This window comes from Cynoglossus semilaevis, chromosome 17, assembly GCF_000523025.1.
Source record: "Cynoglossus semilaevis isolate Cse_v1.0 chromosome 17, Cse_v1.0, whole genome shotgun sequence".
Classification (NCBI taxonomy): Eukaryota; Metazoa; Chordata; class Actinopteri; order Pleuronectiformes; family Cynoglossidae; genus Cynoglossus; species Cynoglossus semilaevis.
In genome coordinates, this window is record NC_024323.1 from 7267232 (window position 1) to 7286804 (window position 19573).

General features: G+C 43.3%; 1 protein-coding gene across 1 annotated transcript in view; it reads left to right on the top strand.

Annotated features, from left to right (window-relative positions):
* Positions 1 to 19349, top strand: part of LOC103392963 (Na(+)/H(+) exchange regulatory cofactor NHE-RF2) — a 19911-nt gene extending 562 nt beyond the window's left edge. Inside the window, 7 exon segments of the mRNA XM_008329741.3 lie at positions 1 to 2; positions 4 to 94; positions 1002 to 1268; positions 14462 to 14677; positions 18081 to 18234; positions 18546 to 18664; positions 18759 to 19349. The exon segment at positions 1 to 2 is cut by the window's left edge and continues 562 nt beyond it. Of these exon segments, the coding sequence (XP_008327963.2) occupies positions 1 to 2; positions 4 to 94; positions 1002 to 1268; positions 14462 to 14677; positions 18081 to 18234; positions 18546 to 18664; positions 18759 to 18926 (1017 nt within the window). The 3' untranslated portion in view covers positions 18927 to 19349.
* The last annotated feature ends 224 nt before the right edge of the window (positions 19350 to 19573 follow it).

Consider the following 19573-nt stretch of genomic DNA (forward strand, 5'->3'; position numbering starts at 1 on the left):
GAATGGTTCTCCCGCAGAGGCGTCCGGACTGCGGGCCGGCGACAGGGTGGTTGCAGTGAACGGGGTCAATGTGCAAAGGGAGACACATCATCAGGTGAGTGGAAACTATTATAATTGTTTTTTGGTTTTGTTTGTTTTTGTAACAGGGCATCCACAGGTTTCACTGAAGGCCACACTGCCCCCTCCTGCTGGAGGGATGAGTCAGAAGTTAATAAGTTATTATTAACAACCACATGTAGGTATGAAAGTAACGTCTCTGCACTTGTTGCGTTTAACTTGACAAGTGAAGGCAGACCGACGAGACGGTCTACTTCTGAATAAGTTATAATGAGCAGGCGTGTGTCACATGACCACAAGATCACTGTTGGCTGGTGGAGAGAGCATACCTGTGAATGTTTACACACTGACACCATGCAGCTCTGGAAATATCCTTATAAATAATAATAATAATAAAGATGATATCTCACAGACACAGTGACTTCACATCCGTTTGTGAAGACATTGTTTGTTCTGCCGGGGCCTGAGCTGCTGCTGTAAAAACTGTAGAGTCAGCAGAGTGAGTGGATTTACTCAGGCCGTCAGTATCAACCATGTGTGGACTGGTGCCGGATCATTGTGTTGTTCTTCTCTCTGCAGTAGATGCTTTTTTTTACTGCTTTAACATTAGTGAATTGCATGGTGATGGAGACAGTGGGTTAAAGGTCATGCACATTCAGCAGTAGTTTCCACTCTTGGTCAGCTCAGGGATAGACATTTAAAATAGTTGTGCAGTTATGTTTATCTAAGGGAGAGACAGCTGTCACATGATGTCCAGTAAAAACAAAGAAATATCAGGCCATGTTTGGGTAGATGCTGCTTTTTTACACCTGCTCTTGAAAACTCAGCACTTTTCTGGACGGGGTGTCTTCGTCTTCATGTTTTATGTCCTTGTTATCTGTTGATGTTCGTTATGTGTCCTGTCGTGGTGGGGTCCAAGTCACAACCATAATCCCATCCCTCAGGTGGTGCAGCGAATCAAAGCCATAGAGCAGGAGACCAGGCTGCTGGTGGTGGACCAGGAGACCTACGAGAGTCTGAGGAACCTGCGGCTCACAGCCACGGAGGAGATGGCCATTCTGGGTACAGGCCCTCGCTCCTCTCCAGTACCATCACCTTCTCCTTCCCCGTCGTCCGCCTCATCCTCCCCAAACAAGCGTCGAGAGAACGGCTTGGGGTCCAAGCAGCAGGTTCAGAAGCCCAACAGGTCGCACTCCAAGGCAGCCAAGAAGGTAGGATGGAGCGCCACCGAGTGATGGAGAAAATACCTGCTTCTTATTTTTGATTTGTTAATGGAAGATGAAGTTTCACAGACTCAACACTGATATAAGCACGTCAGTGAGCAGATGACGGATCACTCTTTAAACAGACGTTTTTTTCAATCTCAGATTAGATTAGGAACGATGTCATGCCAGTCTCTGTCCTGTTCTAGAGACTTCCATGCACACGCAGTCGTCGTCTGTTTAGGAATGTGTCTCCTGCAGGACAGACATGGCCGCCTGGAAGCATGCCAGGTGTGATTAGTTGCACTTAAGGTCAAAGGTTGGCAGAAAGAAAGGCCAGAGTGCAATAGTTAGGAATCTGTAAATGAAGGATGTTGGGGCTGAGAAAGTCAGAGATGGATAAAGACGGTCGTCTCTTCCTGAAGCTTTTCAGTGAGTCGGCTCATCAGAGATGCTAAATGTTTATTCTGATTTACTGTGATCATCTTGTCATATCCCTGTTTTTATTTATGCACATACTTATTGACACTTTAGACTTTGTAGTGCTGAAGAGACCTTCGATACACTTCTTTTTTTTATTCACTGTTTGGATATCCCTTGTTGACACGATAAACAGGATGCACATCCGTCCTTCGTGTCTCTCCTGGAACACAAAGATCGGACCGTCTTGAGTTTCACATGCTCCCCATCAGTGAGGCGAGGTGGGCTGCTCCGCTTCTGCTTTCTGCATTTACACAACATGTGTTTTCACTTAGGTTTGTCCTGCCAAAATGCGAGGCTGTGAGTTGCACTGTTGCTACAAGAGCAGCGACAACAGTCGGTTTAAATCACTGTGTGTGGGTCTGTCTTTGTTCAGCTCTGGCTGTGGAGAGGAATCCCAGGGTTTGGTGGGGTTGGATTGGCCCAGTTAAAGTTCAGGAAATGCTTAGAGGTTTCTACTGTCTCACATTCTTCAAGAACTTACAGACTCCATAATGATGATAAAAAACCCCTGAAATTTCATCTGGAGCGAAGCAGCATTAGCGGTGAAAAAGGAATATTGCAGGACGATACTTAGATGCTAAGTGAGATGCCTCGTTTTCCGTCTTGTGGTTTCTCAACATTTTCTGAAGAAAAGCTTGTTTGGAAAGTGTTAGATTTGAAATTTAAGGTCAAATCAACAAGGTTAAATCAGACGGAGAACAGACACTTGGATCGAGGGAACCGAAGAGAGAGAACAGCCAAGAACAACTCTGTTGGAGGGTTGACAAGGTAGTGAAGTTGGAGGGATGTGCCTGGCATCGGTTTAGTTGATTTATTTCCATTGCATTTCACTGCTAACATTCCAGTTTAACTATTGAATCTGACTTTAAAGGAATGAGTGAGTTAGAAGATGTGCTGCAGGAGAGCACAGGTGCACGTGGGTGAATCTGATCTGTGGTCAGCAGCTCAGAACAGAGTCTGATCGAGAACCAGTCAAGACTATTAAAGCTTTAATACAGGTTTTGAGTTTGCTCAATTGAGTTTGTTTCATTTTCCAAAACTGAAAAGGGAAGCAGGTCGTGAGAAGAATCCTACTACCACAGTTCTACACCAAGTATTCCTACCAGAGGTTTCCAGTGTGTTTTCTGTGTTGTGTGTTCCCCAGGTTACGATTCCACCAGTGTTTTCCCTCTGTTTCTATCACCACTCATCTTCAGTCTCATGTCTGCCTTCTTCGTGATTTGTGACACGGCAGTAACCATGGAGAGAGTGCATTCCACAGACTCAGTTTTTCCATATCTGTTGTTTTATCGCCGACACATACAGTACATGCATGGTGCAGACACAGATGATGAGGAGATGAGGTGTCTCTGAGCCTGGACGTAGCTCATCTGTGTTTTTATTTCCGTGTTTCACCTGGCTTCACTCACTGCAGGACTTCATACGAGTCACATTAGGCGGCTAGAAATCTAATGTTCAGAGTTGGTGTGATGTTGACTGTGGGAGGACAGAAATTGTATCCAATCACCTCCGTCCATCCAGCTATCGTTGCTCTTGCACACAGTCAATGCACATCTGGTTATTTACACACATGAGGTGTGAAAGTTTTGCTTTCACTCGAGCGTCTTGAGCTTAAAACTCTATCTCGACACCAAGCTACAACTTCAACTTCAGGGGACACCCCTGCTGGTGTCAGAACAGCATTTCACAAACCAATGCTAAGGTGCACAGAAATGAAAAAAAAAAAATATCAAAATTACTTATTAATTAATTATTAAATGTCAGATAAACAGTGCTTTGATTCCCATAAAAACAAGCGTGGAGATGAAACAACAGTAACTTTTAGTGGAGACCAGAAGAGTCACAGCGTTAGTCCAGAGTCATATCTCAAAACCAAAGTTGTTTATTTTGCTGTGTCGTCTGTGGTATTTGAGTGGGGAAAAAAATCTGCGTGAGAAACCCCTGGACTGGGAAGACAACATTTTAGGGTCAAGGCTTGAGGTCAGAGGTTTTGACCAAACCGGGATCAACACAAATAGGAATAAATCTCTGCCAAAAAAAGAGTTGAAGAGTTGACTGAATTAGATGAAACATGAACATGTGGATAAAAACAAAAAATGTTGCTGGTTTGTAGCCATTACTGAGTGATTTTTTTGTTTTCGTTTTTTATCTTGATGACCGTCGTCCCTATGGATCAGCAATATTCCATAACAACACAAAACAACTCAGTTGTTCCATTTCTCCTCTTTGAAGTAGCAATATCAATATGTAGCCAGTCAGCACAGGACTTGAGTGGGTGTGTGATCTCACTGCATGTTCACCATTAAACTGACAAAACATGACATTTGATTGGTCAACTTAAACCCAGTTACAGTTGGTGAGCCTTTCCAATTCACTTGTTGTAAACTGAGTTTTGAATCACGTGAAATGTCCATTCGTAGGAACTTGTCTTGGTGACCGGACATTGGCAGGATTCCATTAGCGAAAAAACATCTGGACGTGGTGTAACCTCCCCCCACGCCCCGTGGAATACCAACTGTGTTACATGAAAATGTAGGGGGTTAGGATTCAGTGTGTGTCTGTGTGTGTGTTTCTGGAGTGAAACCTGAACTTCCTGTCTGGGACATGATTTCATTTTTGTTGATTAGGAATGGGTAACACCTACTTAACTGCAGTTATTAAGTTATTAAGGCAGAAGAAAAATGTATACAATTTGTTTCTGGGCGGCGTTGTGCGTGAGAGCTACTGTAACACAGCCGTGTGTAACAGCAAACTCTCCAAATATTACGGTAAAATATGCGTCATTGTTAGGTCACAGTGTTTACACAGCTTGTTGAGGCTAAGACGACACTCAACACTTTGATGTTGACGGCCTAGATTTGACTGTAAACAACTTTTAATTGATTACATTGAATACATTTGATTACAGTCACAAGTATTTCTTTATTAGTCATCTGTTGTTTACTGTACTGCTGTCCTCTCAGCAGGAGTACCACAAGGCTCCATCCTGGGCCCTCCTATTTCCTTAATACTGTATGTTTTACTGCTATATTTATTTATATAGTGAGAAGATAAGACTGTGTACTTTTACTTTTGTACTTTTTACTAATATCTAAATTAAAAAGCGTAAAATGTGATGCTTTTCTGCACAGCTTCATTACATAATAATATAAAATAACAATAGCAAATATGTGCTAGCAAACAGGCTAACCAAAATGTGTTAAGTAGCAGACACTCTGTCGCCTGGTTTTTACCAGATGATCCAGCTGTAACTCTCTGGTGATGTCCAGTCACATGGTATACCAGGTTTCACTTTCATGTTTTGATTTCCCATTAGCGCCACCTAGTGGGTCTAGCTCTAGCAGTTATAAACAGTTTTGCTCAGAAGCTAAAACAAGAAGTGTGCAGTGTTGCTAAGAATCTGGATTTGAATTTTTGGATTTTGATTATTTCAAGGAGAATGTATTTGATCTGTTTTTCCATCTCAATAAATATATTGGTTTGGCAAACACACAGGGAGATTTGCTCTTTAAAGTTCTTATTTTAAAAATATTTGTGGTGTTAATGTCATGCATAGGTCAGCTGTATTGATTATCCTGCAGCCCACACAGCAGTACTGCTACTGTAGTACAGAGAGACAGAAAAGATGGAGCTTGTTTTGTATATATATATATGGCTATAAATATATTTTAATGTTCCTATTATTGGATCTGGAGGGTAGAAGAGAACACGCCCTTGATCTGAGCCTGAGTGTCACCACTGTGTTATTTCACAGGTTTAATTCTAATCTTGACCACTGACTGTGTTCACTGACTTCACATATTTATTCTCTCTCTCTGCTGGCTGTCTCACTCACAGCTGTGAGCCAACACACATTCCCACACACTGGTCCACGCAGCCATCCGCACACACACCCGGGCGTTTGTTTCTGATGTCCCTGCTGGCCCGCGCTCTGCTGGTCTCAGCTCGCACATCAGTATCTTGGCTCGGTCCAGCCAATCAGGAAACTTCTGCTGGGTCCGTGGGAGTGAAGTCGATGTAATGGGAGAGAGGCTCGTATCCTTATGGACGGACTGGGAATTCTGTGGATGCTTGAGTAACACTTGAGGAACGAGGAGTGGGGGGGGGTTGACTGTGTGTGTGTGAGGGAGAGCAGCAGGAAGGAATCTTCTCTAATTCAGTGATCCGGATGTGTTGGTCCTGACGTTGTGAAGGAGTGACAGAGTGACGTCCAGTGTGTTCGGTGAACAACCACAGAGCGGGCCAGAACTTTGACTCCGACCCTTATATTTGTCAAATCTCCGAACTTTGACTCCGACCCTTATATTTGTTTTAAAGTCAAATCTACAAAACCTAAATAAACACAAATACGTTTCTTTGAGGACGTTGTTCAAACACAGTGAAAGACGCACGTAAAGCTTCAGAAAACAGGTTCAATATTCCATCTTGTTTTCCCTGTTGTTCAAATTGTTCATATTTGAAGGCTGAAAACACAAAGTAAAAGCTTAACTTTCAACAAGAAAGAAATTATGAAAAGATTTTGGACACGTGAGAGACGTGTTTTCAGCTAAAAAAACATTAGAATTGTTTTTTTAAATTATAACTTTCTTTCTTGGAACTTCTGAACTTTAATATCCTCTGTGTCGACCTGACGTTAATACGTTCAGTTGTGGAGGTGGAACTGATATTTAGCGTGAACAGTTGACACTTTTACCGACAAAGTTTGTGAGGGTTGACGTTACACACATGACAGTGAGATAAACACACACACAACGGCAACCAGAACCATATGTCCCCCACTGGGGACAGGGGGTGTCTGCAACACACTGATAAGAAGGGTGTGGACACCCATGAACACACACCCACATTTAGCTAAATCACCAGCGCTAACATAACATAACATAAAAATAAAGAGGCGGGATGAATGACTGGATTGGGAGGAGCACCGAATGACCTGCGCGACCTACATGTGGTTTGTTCGAAGCCCGACCAAATGTCCAAGAAACGGCACAAATGACCAACAACAAACGAACACAGATCTGAGAAGAAATCATTATGTCTGTTTAACATGAGGGAATCAAGACGTAAGGTGGAAGTTTCAGACCAAAGCAAACGCAGACCGTAGTGACATAAAGTGTGAGAAAACATCTGTTGATCTGCTTTATCTCCTGGGACAAGCGTCAAAGTTACAACGGACACGTTTCCATACGATAAGACAGCAGAGCGTCTGTAGGGACGCCCGCTAGTCAGTTTGAACAATAACAAGCAGTCTACATAGACTGACTTACTGCCCCGCGCTCGGTGAAGCTGCTCTGACACAAGCCAGGCGTCTGACCTGAAGTTGAATCCTCCACAAATGCATGCTGGGAGTTGAGGTGGTATTTTAAGCTCCATGTGCTTCGGTGAAAAGAACACATTTGTAAATGCCATCAGGGGCAACAGTAGGTGGATCGACACCTACCTGGCGGTCAACAGGGGGCGTTACAGGCGAGAGTTCGTTGGTCCAACGCTGGGCCACATGTACAGACAAACAACCACTGACATTCACTGACACAACTACACCTACGGTCATTTTAGAGAAGAAGAAAGCCCGAGGATCAGACACACAAACCGTGAACATGCAGACTCACGCACCAACCGCTCCTCCACTGTGTGGCCCAAAGGCTACATCAATATCTTTCCATTTATCTACGAAGAATCAAAACAACGCTCACGCAGCACTGTGAAGATAAATGAGTCACAGATTTTACATTTGGAGTCACTATAACAAGTCAAATAAACAATCTTACGACCCGAGCCATAAAATATGACCAAAATTTATGTCCATATCAAAGCTCATTCTGTGAAGACGTCTTGATGCAGGCCTTTTTGCACACATGGAGTTCTCCCAGTGCTCCCACTTTGGAGCCCGTCTTTATACGGGCCAAGAAATGACAAGAAATGCGATGCAGGGACATATTTGTTTGACTCTGATGTGATTAGCACCAGGGCTTTGTTCACATTCTTCTCCTAAGTGTTTTCAGATCGTCCGATTCATGTGGGCTTAAAGGGCTGATGTCCTCCAGAGGATGCTGCTTTCATCTCTCATATTTTATTGTTCCAGTACACGATGTGCAACATGGCTAATGTTTTTCTTGTTATTTCATAACTTGTTGTAAATTTTCCAGCTGTGCTGAACTTGTGGAGGCAGAGATTAACCTCGCGTTCCCCCATGAGACAAACGATCTTTGACATTTGGATGAAGAAGTTCTCCAGTGTCTGTTGTGACAAATCACTAAAAGCATACTTTTTTTGAGTGTTTATGGATGACAGTTCTTGGGTAATTTGAAGAGAGGTGTTTGTTTTAAAAGTCTCAGCAGACATAAATACGGCCTGAAATAAATGGCTCTCTGGAGGTCGGCGATGTCATCCAGTGTTAATTATTCATTAACTACGACCAGCAGAGGGCCGTGATGTCATCGGTGCTAAACCATGGAGTAACCACAGCCTGTCCACTCAGTTTCACATCCAGATGTGAAGGCCCTGGCATCTGGAACAGCTGATAACAGACAACAGATTCTAACGTCCAGAACTTTGTCTCTCAATTTGCATTTGATGAAAACTGGGAACAAACGTGTAATGAGTGGATTTTCTGCTTCTTATATTCATATAAATTAGACTGACAGTTAGGAGAGACAAATGGAAAGAAGTGAAAGTGTTTTCATTTTCACCAATACCAAATACTGAAACCAGTACTTCTCTAAGTTGGGTTTCCATAAACATGCAACGAACTTGAGGAAAAAAAGACGCCGTCGTCACATCAGTGAAATCAAGGATGAAACAGAAAGTGAGCAGAGCTTCAACAGCGTCTCCAGATCCTGACGTCACAGCTGGTAGATATTCCTCCAGTACATATTTGGTTCCCATACGAGGGTCCAACATGTGAAACACCCAGCTATAGATCATAGAGAAGAAGAGAGCAGTTGAAATCAGGACACAACAACAGACTCAGCCAGAAGGTCAATCTGGGCCACACACACGTGGGTCACACGCTAGGACGGAACAGCTACAAAGTTGGCGTCAAACCCGTGCAGCTTCACGGACCTCGGAGGCAAAGAGTTCCCGTTTGTGTTCCCTTTCTCAGTTACCATTTTGTAAGTCACGTGTGGATGTTTTGACACTGAGATGAAACCAGATCAGAGCAGCTTCGATTTCCCACGATGGCAACAACCGTTTAGTCATAAAGCCCGCAGAGATGAGAACAGCTGCTCCTGTGTGTGTATCGTAAAACTGCAAACGTAGTGTTGCATGTGAAACACTGACAGGTCGTGACACCCAGAGGCCATATTTTTAGACTTATGTAGTAGCAGTTTGTTTTTATTTAACACATATCACGTATGAGGTGTCGTTGTAACCGGATTTGATATCTGCTCAAGGGAGAAGGTTCTGTTTCCCAAAATGTCAGTTTAGATCATGGTGTTGGACTTCTATTGGCTCTCCATCAGAATAAAACCTAAGGCTGTAGTTACAGTGTTGATGTAACCCAGTGGTCCTCAAACGAGCCCCCGCCCCGCAGAATTTTTACAGACAATTACAAAGAAGTTAGTCATTCACAAAAAATCAACAATAATTGAAGGATTGTGAAACATAACCTGAAGATTACTCATACAGTACTGATGAAAATACGCACACACGCAAACAGCTCTTTTCCATGTGTTGGAGTTGTTATGCAACACAACACGACACTAATGGGAGAGAAACAGTTGGTTATGGAGACCTGGGTCCAGTTCTCATGTTCTCTCTTCCTGTCCTCCACACGCCTTGTATCATCCAATCCTCTTCCTGTCCTATTTCTCCTCTATCTCATCTCGTTCGCTCCTCTCTGTTCAAGATCCATCTGACTTTTGTTTCCTGTTCCTTCTTCTCTGCTTTAATTTTTTACAAGTCTCCAAATCTCTCTCTGTTTTTCTGCAGCTGCCTGTCACTTCCTCCCCTGCTTATGGTTTTATTCCCATCACACCCCCTTCACTCTCCCTCTCCCTCTCTCTCTCTCTCTCCTTCTCTCTCTCTCGTCCCACTTTACATTAACCAGAATGGCGTTCTGTCAGTCCGAGTGAAGCAGCTGCATGTCAAGGTTGTATCGCTGCAGTATTCTAAACACCAGCGCTGCGATAAATCATTTCATATGTTTTTGTGTCCCAGAGTCTGAGACGTTATCGTTCGATGACGTTCGGTCATCGTTAGCACACAAAACTGTTTTAAACGTGCATTTTTGTTTTCAAATATCGCTGCTGGCTTCCTGTGAGAGACAGTGAGAGGCCGATGTAGGGCAAGTTATGTGCAGAAGTCCCGTACGTCTTCAGGGCCTCTGTTCTCCGAGACCCTGTCAAACAGCAGCAGCGTTTCCTCTCAGACAGAGTCAGCTGGTCCGACCGGTTACACCCGTCTCCACAGTGACCGGTTATCAACCATGACCTCAGCGAAGATCCCATGTGCGATTCTTGTTTGTGTTTCAGCAGGTGTCTTGCAATGTCAGCTGCAATGTGTTGCAGTCCAATGAATCGCAGGGATATTGGAGGCAGAAGAAGTAGAAGAAGAAATCACCGGTGTGACATAATCTGAATATAAAAACATGTAGGCGTGTTACTGTGCTTGACTGTTAACTTGACTTAAAAAATGTCGGCTTGACTGTTAACTTGACTTAAAAAATTAAAAAGTTTTTTTTTATGAGAGACGGATGAGGGAGCGTGAACTCGTCCACCTCCTCGACGTGATTGTGCTGAGATCAGTTTGAAAGAATGAATTGTCAAACAAAGACAGAAGAAGACGAGCGGGTTTGTCTGTCTGCGGCGATGACGAAAATAATTCATTCATTAAATAAGTTAGTGATGTAACAATAACTCACTTTACATAACGTACAAAACACAAGTTCAGTTTCATGGGCGAGATGAAAATATTATTATATTATATTATATTATATTATATTATATTATATTATATTATATTATATTATATTATATTATATTATATTATATTATATTATATTATATTATATTATATTATATTATATTATATTATATTATATTATATTATATTATATTATATTATATTATATTATATTATATTCCCATGGTTACTCATTATTAATCAAGATAAACCGTCATTCTTAAATATGACTAAGTAACTTTTTAATCTGTTTATCCAACACACACACAGTAACACACAAGGATGCAGAATACACGTGCACACGCACACACACATATTGTGTCAAGACCAAACTCAGAGCCAATAATCTCTGGCTGGACCAGAGTGGACATGATCATCCATGTCTGAGGAAAACACACTCAATTATTCAACAAGCTGAGATCTGGTTTCGTCAACTACCAGCACCACTGGTTTCATGCAGAATATTCCGTACATTCCTCCCACATGCATTGAACAGACACACCAGGAAAACAGGCGACCTGCACGTCTTCATTCTTAGAAGTTCATGGGCCAAACCTCAGACCGGCCGCGCTCTGACATACACAGACACACAAACAGACCACCTGGACCTCCACGGTACTCACACGTGATCTGTAGCATTGGTGACGCTAACGTGTTCACGGACGCCTGTAACAACCTTTAACAGCTGGGCGTTTCCTGTCAACAACGTGTTTGTTTATTTAACCAACTCTGACTTTTCATCTACTGTGTAAACGTTTCACTCTTTGTTTAATCACTCTGTTGCGTGATGATTTTGAATAAGCGGGACGCTACCATTGTGGAGATGCTGTAGCTGATATATAAACAAATGAAATAAACAAATTCTCAGATCGCTGGTCAACTGCCTGACTCAGGGTAGTTATGAGGAGAGTTCATCTCTTGAAGTTAAAGTGTGATAAAACCAAAACAAAGACATTTGAACACGACCATTCTGGACATGTTTTGTTTCTTCTTCATAACTTAGTGCTTACATGGCCAGCCTTGTAATCAGAGGGTTGATGGTTCCATTCCTGGCCTTGTAAGGTCCATGGTGCACAGAGAGGAATTAACTCTTAGGATTTTTTTTTTAAATAAATACATATTGCCTTTTACACTCAAAACCACCTTCATGTGATCACTGTTTATTCTGTCCATCCTGGTCACTTGAAAAACACCTCTATCCAGGTCTGGGTTCACAGCTTTGGTGAGAATGAAATATCAACTACATTTTTATTTAAGTTACTTCGCCCAAATTTCAAACCTGACACTTTTTTGATTTTGTATCTACAATGGATGGAAAGTTTCTTCCAACGGCCAATCAAGAAACTTGAAGTCGACTCCATCGACGTCTCTGTCTGTTGCTTAACTCAGTGTATGGAAAACACATGGTTCCGTCTCCAGTGTGCCGGTGTCATAACACCGAGGTCAGTACGTGTGTGCAGTGTTAGGGCCAGAAACTCTGTAATGTTCTGCAACAGGCGTGAAATATTCCATATGTTTCCTGCAGATCATCGTCGTCCTGATTTATGACACATTTTTCCGTCCGACCTCGTTTTGCTCAAAGCTGCAGAAACACACGCACGACCCTAAACCAAACATGGAATCTGTATGTTTTTTTTCCTGCTTCTCCCTCGTTTGAAAAAAAAAAATAGGCAGAAAAAAAGGACGGATTCCAATAACCAACCACTTTTCTTATTACAAACTGGTTTACAGTCGGATGGGGTAAAACTTTCCATCTCGTTTTCTTTCCCCAAAACTTCACTGAAAAAAAAAAGCCATTACAGTTTCAACAACCACCGACTTCAAACAAACACAGTGGCTCAAACAGAAGGTTTTTGTGAGACCTTGAGATACAAAAGCCCTGAAAGCAGACATTTCTGGTCCGTCCTCCCTGTGTTGAATTTTCTTCAACACGGGGAAAGAAGACACACGTGGGGTCAGGCCGCGGCCCTTACACGACAAGTACGTTGACCTGTAGCAACAGAACTCAACCGTCCGGGGTCAGAGGCACAGAGCTGCAGTAATGGCTCAGGGGGGGGGGGGGGGGGGGGGGTGATTAGTGGGGTGCAGTAAGGCATTGAGAGACATTCAGAGGTTAGATTGGCAGACACTTGCGTCTCCCCCACATAATGGCTCCCAGCTGTGCTCCTCTCACTGTTTATCCTAGAGACGTTCCACTGCAGACTCCCGCTCCCTCCAGCAGACTCTTACTAGAAACTTCTGTCATCTTTATTTATCTGCATCTAACTATCTGTTTATCCATCTCCTATAAACTCCAAACCCGCTTTTTTTTCTTTTTCCTTTTGTCAATCCTCGTGGCTGCATCTAATTTTCTATCCCTCCCACACACACTTTCCCTGCGTGCATACTCCCCTCCTCCCTCCTCGTTTTACGTTTTTATGTTTCTTTTTTTTTCTCCTCCTTTGCTCTGATCCCACGAGGCTTATACAGAACATTTTTATTTAATGCAATTTTTTTTATCCCCCAACTGGAAGATCCACCCCTGCTGCTCAGTCCGAACACTTCCTCTGCAGTCAGGAGAAAGGTGGGAGCGCAGGGACGGGTGAGATGAATGATTCTGTCCTCACCCCTCCAACACCACTTTTCTCACTTTCTCTCCTTCCCTTCTCCTCAGGGCAATCTGCCCAATTCACCGCAAAGGAATTCAGTGCTTGAAATTAAATTACATGTTGCCATCTGTGTTGTTTTTTTCATGGTTAAGGGCTGAAGTTGGACGCAGGACTGCGGCGTCTGAGGCGCAGTCACGGTTTATTTGCAGTAATGGTGCAAATACTTGTTGTGGACGTCGACTCAACCTCTTTTTTTTTTCACCCTGCCAAAAACAATCCATCCATCATCCCCTGCTCCCTCAACACTGCAGGATCTGTGTGTGTGTGTTTCACCCTGCCTACATACACCATATGTATTTTTAGCAAATGCATGTTGGACCACATTTGTGAGTTTCACACTTGCTGTGGAAACAATAAGTCCCTCAGGTTACGTAACACAGTAACAAATCTGTAAAATGCACACGACCAGACGGTCCAGTCCAACAGACGGTCCAGTCCAACAGACGGTCCAGTCCAACAGACGGACTCTACGTCCTGGTTTTGTTTTATGGGCCACTCATCATCACTACACACCAGGTCCTCGTTGACGTGGGCGGTAAATCTGTGAGATCGCAGCGCAGCACTCGAAGCATAATTACACAGCTTCTATAAATGTCTTTGTGGTGACATTGATACAGAGATTCTCTGCAGAGTGAAAGGCGCTCTTATCAAACGAGGCACCTTTTTTCCCCCGCAGCTGAACACCAGCGACGGCCGTTAAGAACAAAGAAGTGAATGAAGCTGTTTTATCACATTCACATGGGATTTTCACTCACGATTGGCTGAAACTCCGTCTGGAGTTTCGTAATCATTAACACTGCACCTCGGTCATTACTGTGGGAGGTTTGACTGCCCGCCCACTTTTTTCTTCACCCTTCAAATGGCGGGTGAAGTGACTCAGTAAAGTGGTTTAGTCACATGTTTCTGGAATGTTCTCTGGCTTTTCAGACAGTTATTTAGAAATGGTCTTAAATGGACTGAACAGGAGCAGAGTATAATGTTGTTGATCTGCTGTTTAAATATTGTTCACGTTTAAGGTGGGAATTCTGGAAACTGCTGCTAAATGTGCATGATCTCAAACATCCACTGTCATACACACAGCAAAGGACACACATTTCCTGCACAATTTAATTCATGTTGTCAACAATGACTGCCCAACAGTTACATCATTCACCTTCTCTCCTCTAGGAGGCGCTTGCTCAGGCTGAGGCACAACCCGAGCAAGAGCCCTTAGTCAACCAGCCAGAGCTCCTTCCGCGCCTGTGCCACCTGCTGCGATCTGAGCCGGGCTACGGCTTCAACCTACACTGTGATCGATCCCGACCTGGGCAGTACATCCGCTGCCTGCACCCAGGATCCCCCGCTGACCGCGCCGGGCTGCAGCCGCAGGACAGAGTCATTGAGGTAGGAGGGAAACCGTTCGATAACCCCGGCCATGTCTGACATCATCGAATGTGTTCCTTTTCCTCAGAACAGATTTTAGTTTTTAGATTTACTGCCCAAACACAGATGTGACCTCATGTGGACATTCGCTGACACAGCTGTAATTAAACTCTGTTTGTAGGTTGAACCGACCCCGGAGTCTGGACTTAATCTTAACTCAGAATCAGACTGAGGAGAGCAGAGCAGGGGAGGGGAGAGGAGGGGAGGGGAGGGGCCCGTCGTCGGGCAGAGGAGGGTATAAATCAGTGGGATTGCAAAGGGCTGGGGAGTGTGTGTGTGTGGGGGGGTGACGGGGGGTGGAGGTCGATGTTTGTTCCTCTGAAACAGAGGCAGGTTTTGGTGATGGGAAAACAGTGCTGAGATATTGAAAGATTTTTTTTTTTTTACTTTTATTTCACCTACTCACTGGATATTAAAACACACACACACACACACACACACACACATGCCTCCATTCCCATGACGTTTGTCCTTGTTTGTAGTGAATCTTATCTTTTTATGGTGAATTTTTAAAAACGTTTTTACAAATGATTTGACCCTAATAAAGTCTGGTTAAACTCACAAAGTTACACAAACAGTCGCAGGAAAAACTTAACTCCATATAAAAAAAAAGAAATCTCATGAACACATGAATGTAGAGAATTATCTGTGGCATCTTTCAAACTGACTCTCTACACGTGTTTTTTCTGACCTCTAAATCATAAAAAACACTTTTTTTTGTTGCACAGGGAATCGTGAAAACCCCAGGCTGTTGAAAAGTAGGATCAAAATAGAGGTTTGTCACAGATCAGACTTCAGCAGACACTGAATCACTGGGGGCCGGGAGTGTGGGAACACGCTGTAGCCTCCAGGTCACTCGTAGCAGGAACTGTCAGTCAGAGAAAGTGAGGATGAACAGCAGTAAGTTAGGAAGGAGCACAGAAACAGTCAGAGTCAAGAGGAGATGGAGAAGGAAGTGCACGAAGGCTGGTGTCGTTGAAAAAATGTTTGACCTCAGGGACATTGAAGCCATGATGGTGATGATGTTAGTACTGTAGGGTTAGAATGTGTGAGTTTGACTGGCCTGCCTGCACTCCTGATTCAAATTAGTCCATTTCACCTAACTTAATTCTGTTGATCAAGAAATAAATAGTAAGAATTTCTAAAATTCTAAATTCAACTGTACTTTGTTTATGTAAAAAAAATGTCTGTTTAAGTTGTTTTTTTTATTATTTTTTATCATCATCGTCTCTCGTCTGTGCGTGTCTGCCTGTCTCCAGCCCTTTCCCCTTCAGCCTCTGCGTCTGTGTGTGTGTGTGTGTGTGCCCATGATCATGGCGAGTGTGTGACCATGCATCAAGACAGCGCTTGTCTCATCTGTCTTCAGCTTGTTAGCCAGGTGAACGACCATGACAGATCCTTCTCTCCTCCTGCCTCCTGCTGTCAGTCTTCCTTTTTTTTTCTCCTCTCATCACGCCCCATTACTCTGGAGCTGCATCAGCAGTTAGCACCATGCTAGGCTACGATGAGAGCTCGTCTTTCTTTCATGTCTGGCACAGGTTTGGACATCAATCAGCCGCTGTTTGAGTTCAACCGTGCGTACTTCAAAAACATGACAACGGCTCAAAACAAAGTACAGTCAAATACACAAGGTTTGATTCATTGCATTTCTCACCGCAAGTGCTGTTACACAACCGTCAACAACAGGTTCCATTTAAAGTCTCTGATTAACCTACATACAAAGTCGGCCCAAAATAACCTTATTTTTTAGTAATGAGAGGAAAGTGGAGCGACCTCACAGCTGTCAGGCTGATGATGTGGAGAAGAAGAGCACACACCTCCACACAGCTTTGAATTTTAGCTGCACCTTTATTTTTTCACTTCATCAAGTGGGAATTTGTTGGTTTTTTGGAGTCAATACTCCCTCTCACACACTGTGTTTGGTTAGTATTGCACATATTAATAATTTTCCTTAAGCTAATAATATCTTTAGCAAATATTCACCTAGTCATAACCCTCACTCTGGTCCTGATGTAGTGTTCCACAGAACTACATTTTTTCCTGACAAATATAGCTACAGCAGAACACACACACGTACTACACACACCTTCAGCGTTTGTTTTTCAGTGACTAACTTTTCACATCACACCGATCAAATCCTCAGTGTTCCTGTTTCCTACCAACTACAACGGCACATCTGACATCCCTCAACAAAGGCCAGTGTGGGAGCTCACCCAGGGAACTGAGCACTGCACACACACTGACACACACTGACACACACTGACACACACACTGACACACACAGCTTCCAGAGGAAGATCCCCTGAGAACTGAGCTCTGTTCTGTTCCTACAGCATGTATTAATTAGCCCAGTGGGCAGAGAACAGAGTGTATTGTGGTCTGGGATGAGCTGCTAATGAACAGCTGTGAAACATGACACCACACCTGCTGTGGCACTGAATATAAAGATGCTTGTTGTCATTTCATCAGACTGTTTATGTCCTGGGTGACTGATGATCTGCCAGAGTTAGGACAGGAAGAGAGAGGAAGAAAATAAGAATCCTCAGGAGCAGAGAACATCATCAGATGATCCCACCTGAGACCCCCCCCCCTCCTCCCCCTTTCTCTCCATTTCATCATTCCCTAAAAGATCAGTTTAAATAAACCCACTCATGTCCACTGAGACCCTCAGCTATGAAAGACCCTCAAACAGTGAATTATAGAACCAGAAAGAAGGGAAAGAACAACCGTCAGGGCAGTGACACCTGAAGCTCACTCTGGCTCCAGTGGAGACATCAATAATTCACTGTGTTCTGACACTGACTTGGCCTGGTGTGGAGCTGCCGTCGACACAGAGACCCAGGTCTGGACAAAACCCCTCCAGAGCAGGACTTCAGCTGAATATTACACCAGTAAAAAGTGTATTATGTTTTGTTAGTCAGATGTACAGATTATAAGACCAAGTATTTACTGCGTCACTCACACCTGTTCACACATTTAACAACTTCTGCAAAGTGTTTTCTGTTCTATATCAGCGGAGCCCTCTGTGTTTGTGCTCAATTCCAACGTTCGTTGAAATAATTTATAGCAAACGTTGGGCACCGTTGTGCAGAATCAGTATGTTGAAGCATGGCTCCCCCTGCTGAGGTCGTTAGGCACTACATGCAAAGGTGCCGCATTTTTAATTTACGTTGAATTTAAAATGTTTGATATTTTTTAATTCACACCTTGAGCATTTTTTTACAATTTTGAAACAAATAAGTCCACGTAAGGTTTAGAGGGAACTGTCTGTTAATAATGTGGAGGCGCACATGTTTCACAGGCCAAGAAAAATGAAACAATGTCCTTTTTCTAAATCCTTTTTTTTTATCTGTTTGTTCTTCAGGTGAACGGTGTGAACATTGAGGGCATGCGACACGCAGAGGTGGTGGCGTTAATAAAGAGATCTGAGGGCGAGACCTGGTTACTGGTGGTGGACCCAGAGACAGACGGACACTTTAAGAGGATGGGGGTCATACCCACCACCAGTCATGTCAAAGGTAGGGTAATGAGAGGAGACACAGGAAAAAGGATCAAAACTGTAGCTGTTAAAACGAGGGGAGCCAAGAATTGGGACAAAACTCGCAGCTGACCACCAGGGGACCACCCTGCTGATTAGAAAAACGACTCTTTGAATAGAAGTCTTTGGAAATTGAGGTTACCTCTGACTTAAAAATGTTTGTCAGAAAATACTTTTTGTAAAACCTTCAACAGAAAATGATGCTAATCCGTGAATTATCACATTAAAATAAAACGGTTATTGATGCATGGTGGGTTGCAACACTACATTTAAAAAAAATATTTTTTACAGACTACGATGGTCTCCCCATATTCAACAACTCTCCCAGCCCTCACGTCAATGGCAGCTCCACCACACAGTCCTTCAGGTCGACACGCTCTGACCTCAGCAGCCAGGGCAACAGCACACAGGTGGGCATCACAGTCATCGGCAGGGAGAAAAAAGCAAACACATTTTTAAGCCTTATGTCTTTGGGTTTCTCTTTAATCATCTGTGTGTTCTTAGCTGGCAGAGGACGATGAGAACAGTCTGCTCTTGGATCCCTTCGCCGAGATAGGCTTGTCTCTGAGCGCTACAGCGGCCGAGGAGAAGATGAAGGCGCTCGCCAAAGCAAAGAAGAAGGCACCACAGATGGACTGGATGAGGAAATTTGAACTCTTCAGTAATTTCTGAGACATTCCCCACAGAGGACACTTTAAAGACCAGAGGACAGAGGACTTTGTGTCGGCGCCGAAAAAGAACTAAGTAGAAAGTAGAACGAGAGATCCTGTTTCTGGAAATACGACTGAGCGGAGGACAAAAGACGACCCAAAGCGTGTTTTCCACTCACTTCATTTACTGGGTTACAATAACATTTGGAGTGACTTCAGAACTAGACAGTAACCAAACTCAACAAGTGGTTTAAATTCTTTTGATTTAGTCTAAGCAATTTTTTTTAAGATGGCGGACGGACCATTACAACAGCTTCAGATGTGTACTTGTATCAAGTGGAAGCCTGTCTAGATTCTCCCAAAGACTCACTTCAATCACACAGAGGAGAAAGTTATTTTTATATTATATAAAAAAGGTAAAAAAAAAAAAAAAAATTTAGACATAGATGAACTTTATCCTATTGTTCTGGACTGCATTTGTCAGATGTCTTATGTGACAGTAAGGATTGTGAACACATGGAAGCTTTGACCTGTCAGTCAGCAGGAGGATCACTGTGAATGAGCAGANNNGGGGGGCGGTGGGGGGTGCTGCTGTTACTGCCCCTGTATGGTGTACTTTAAACGGATTTGCTCTAATACAACAGACAACTGATTAATTAAATTCATCGA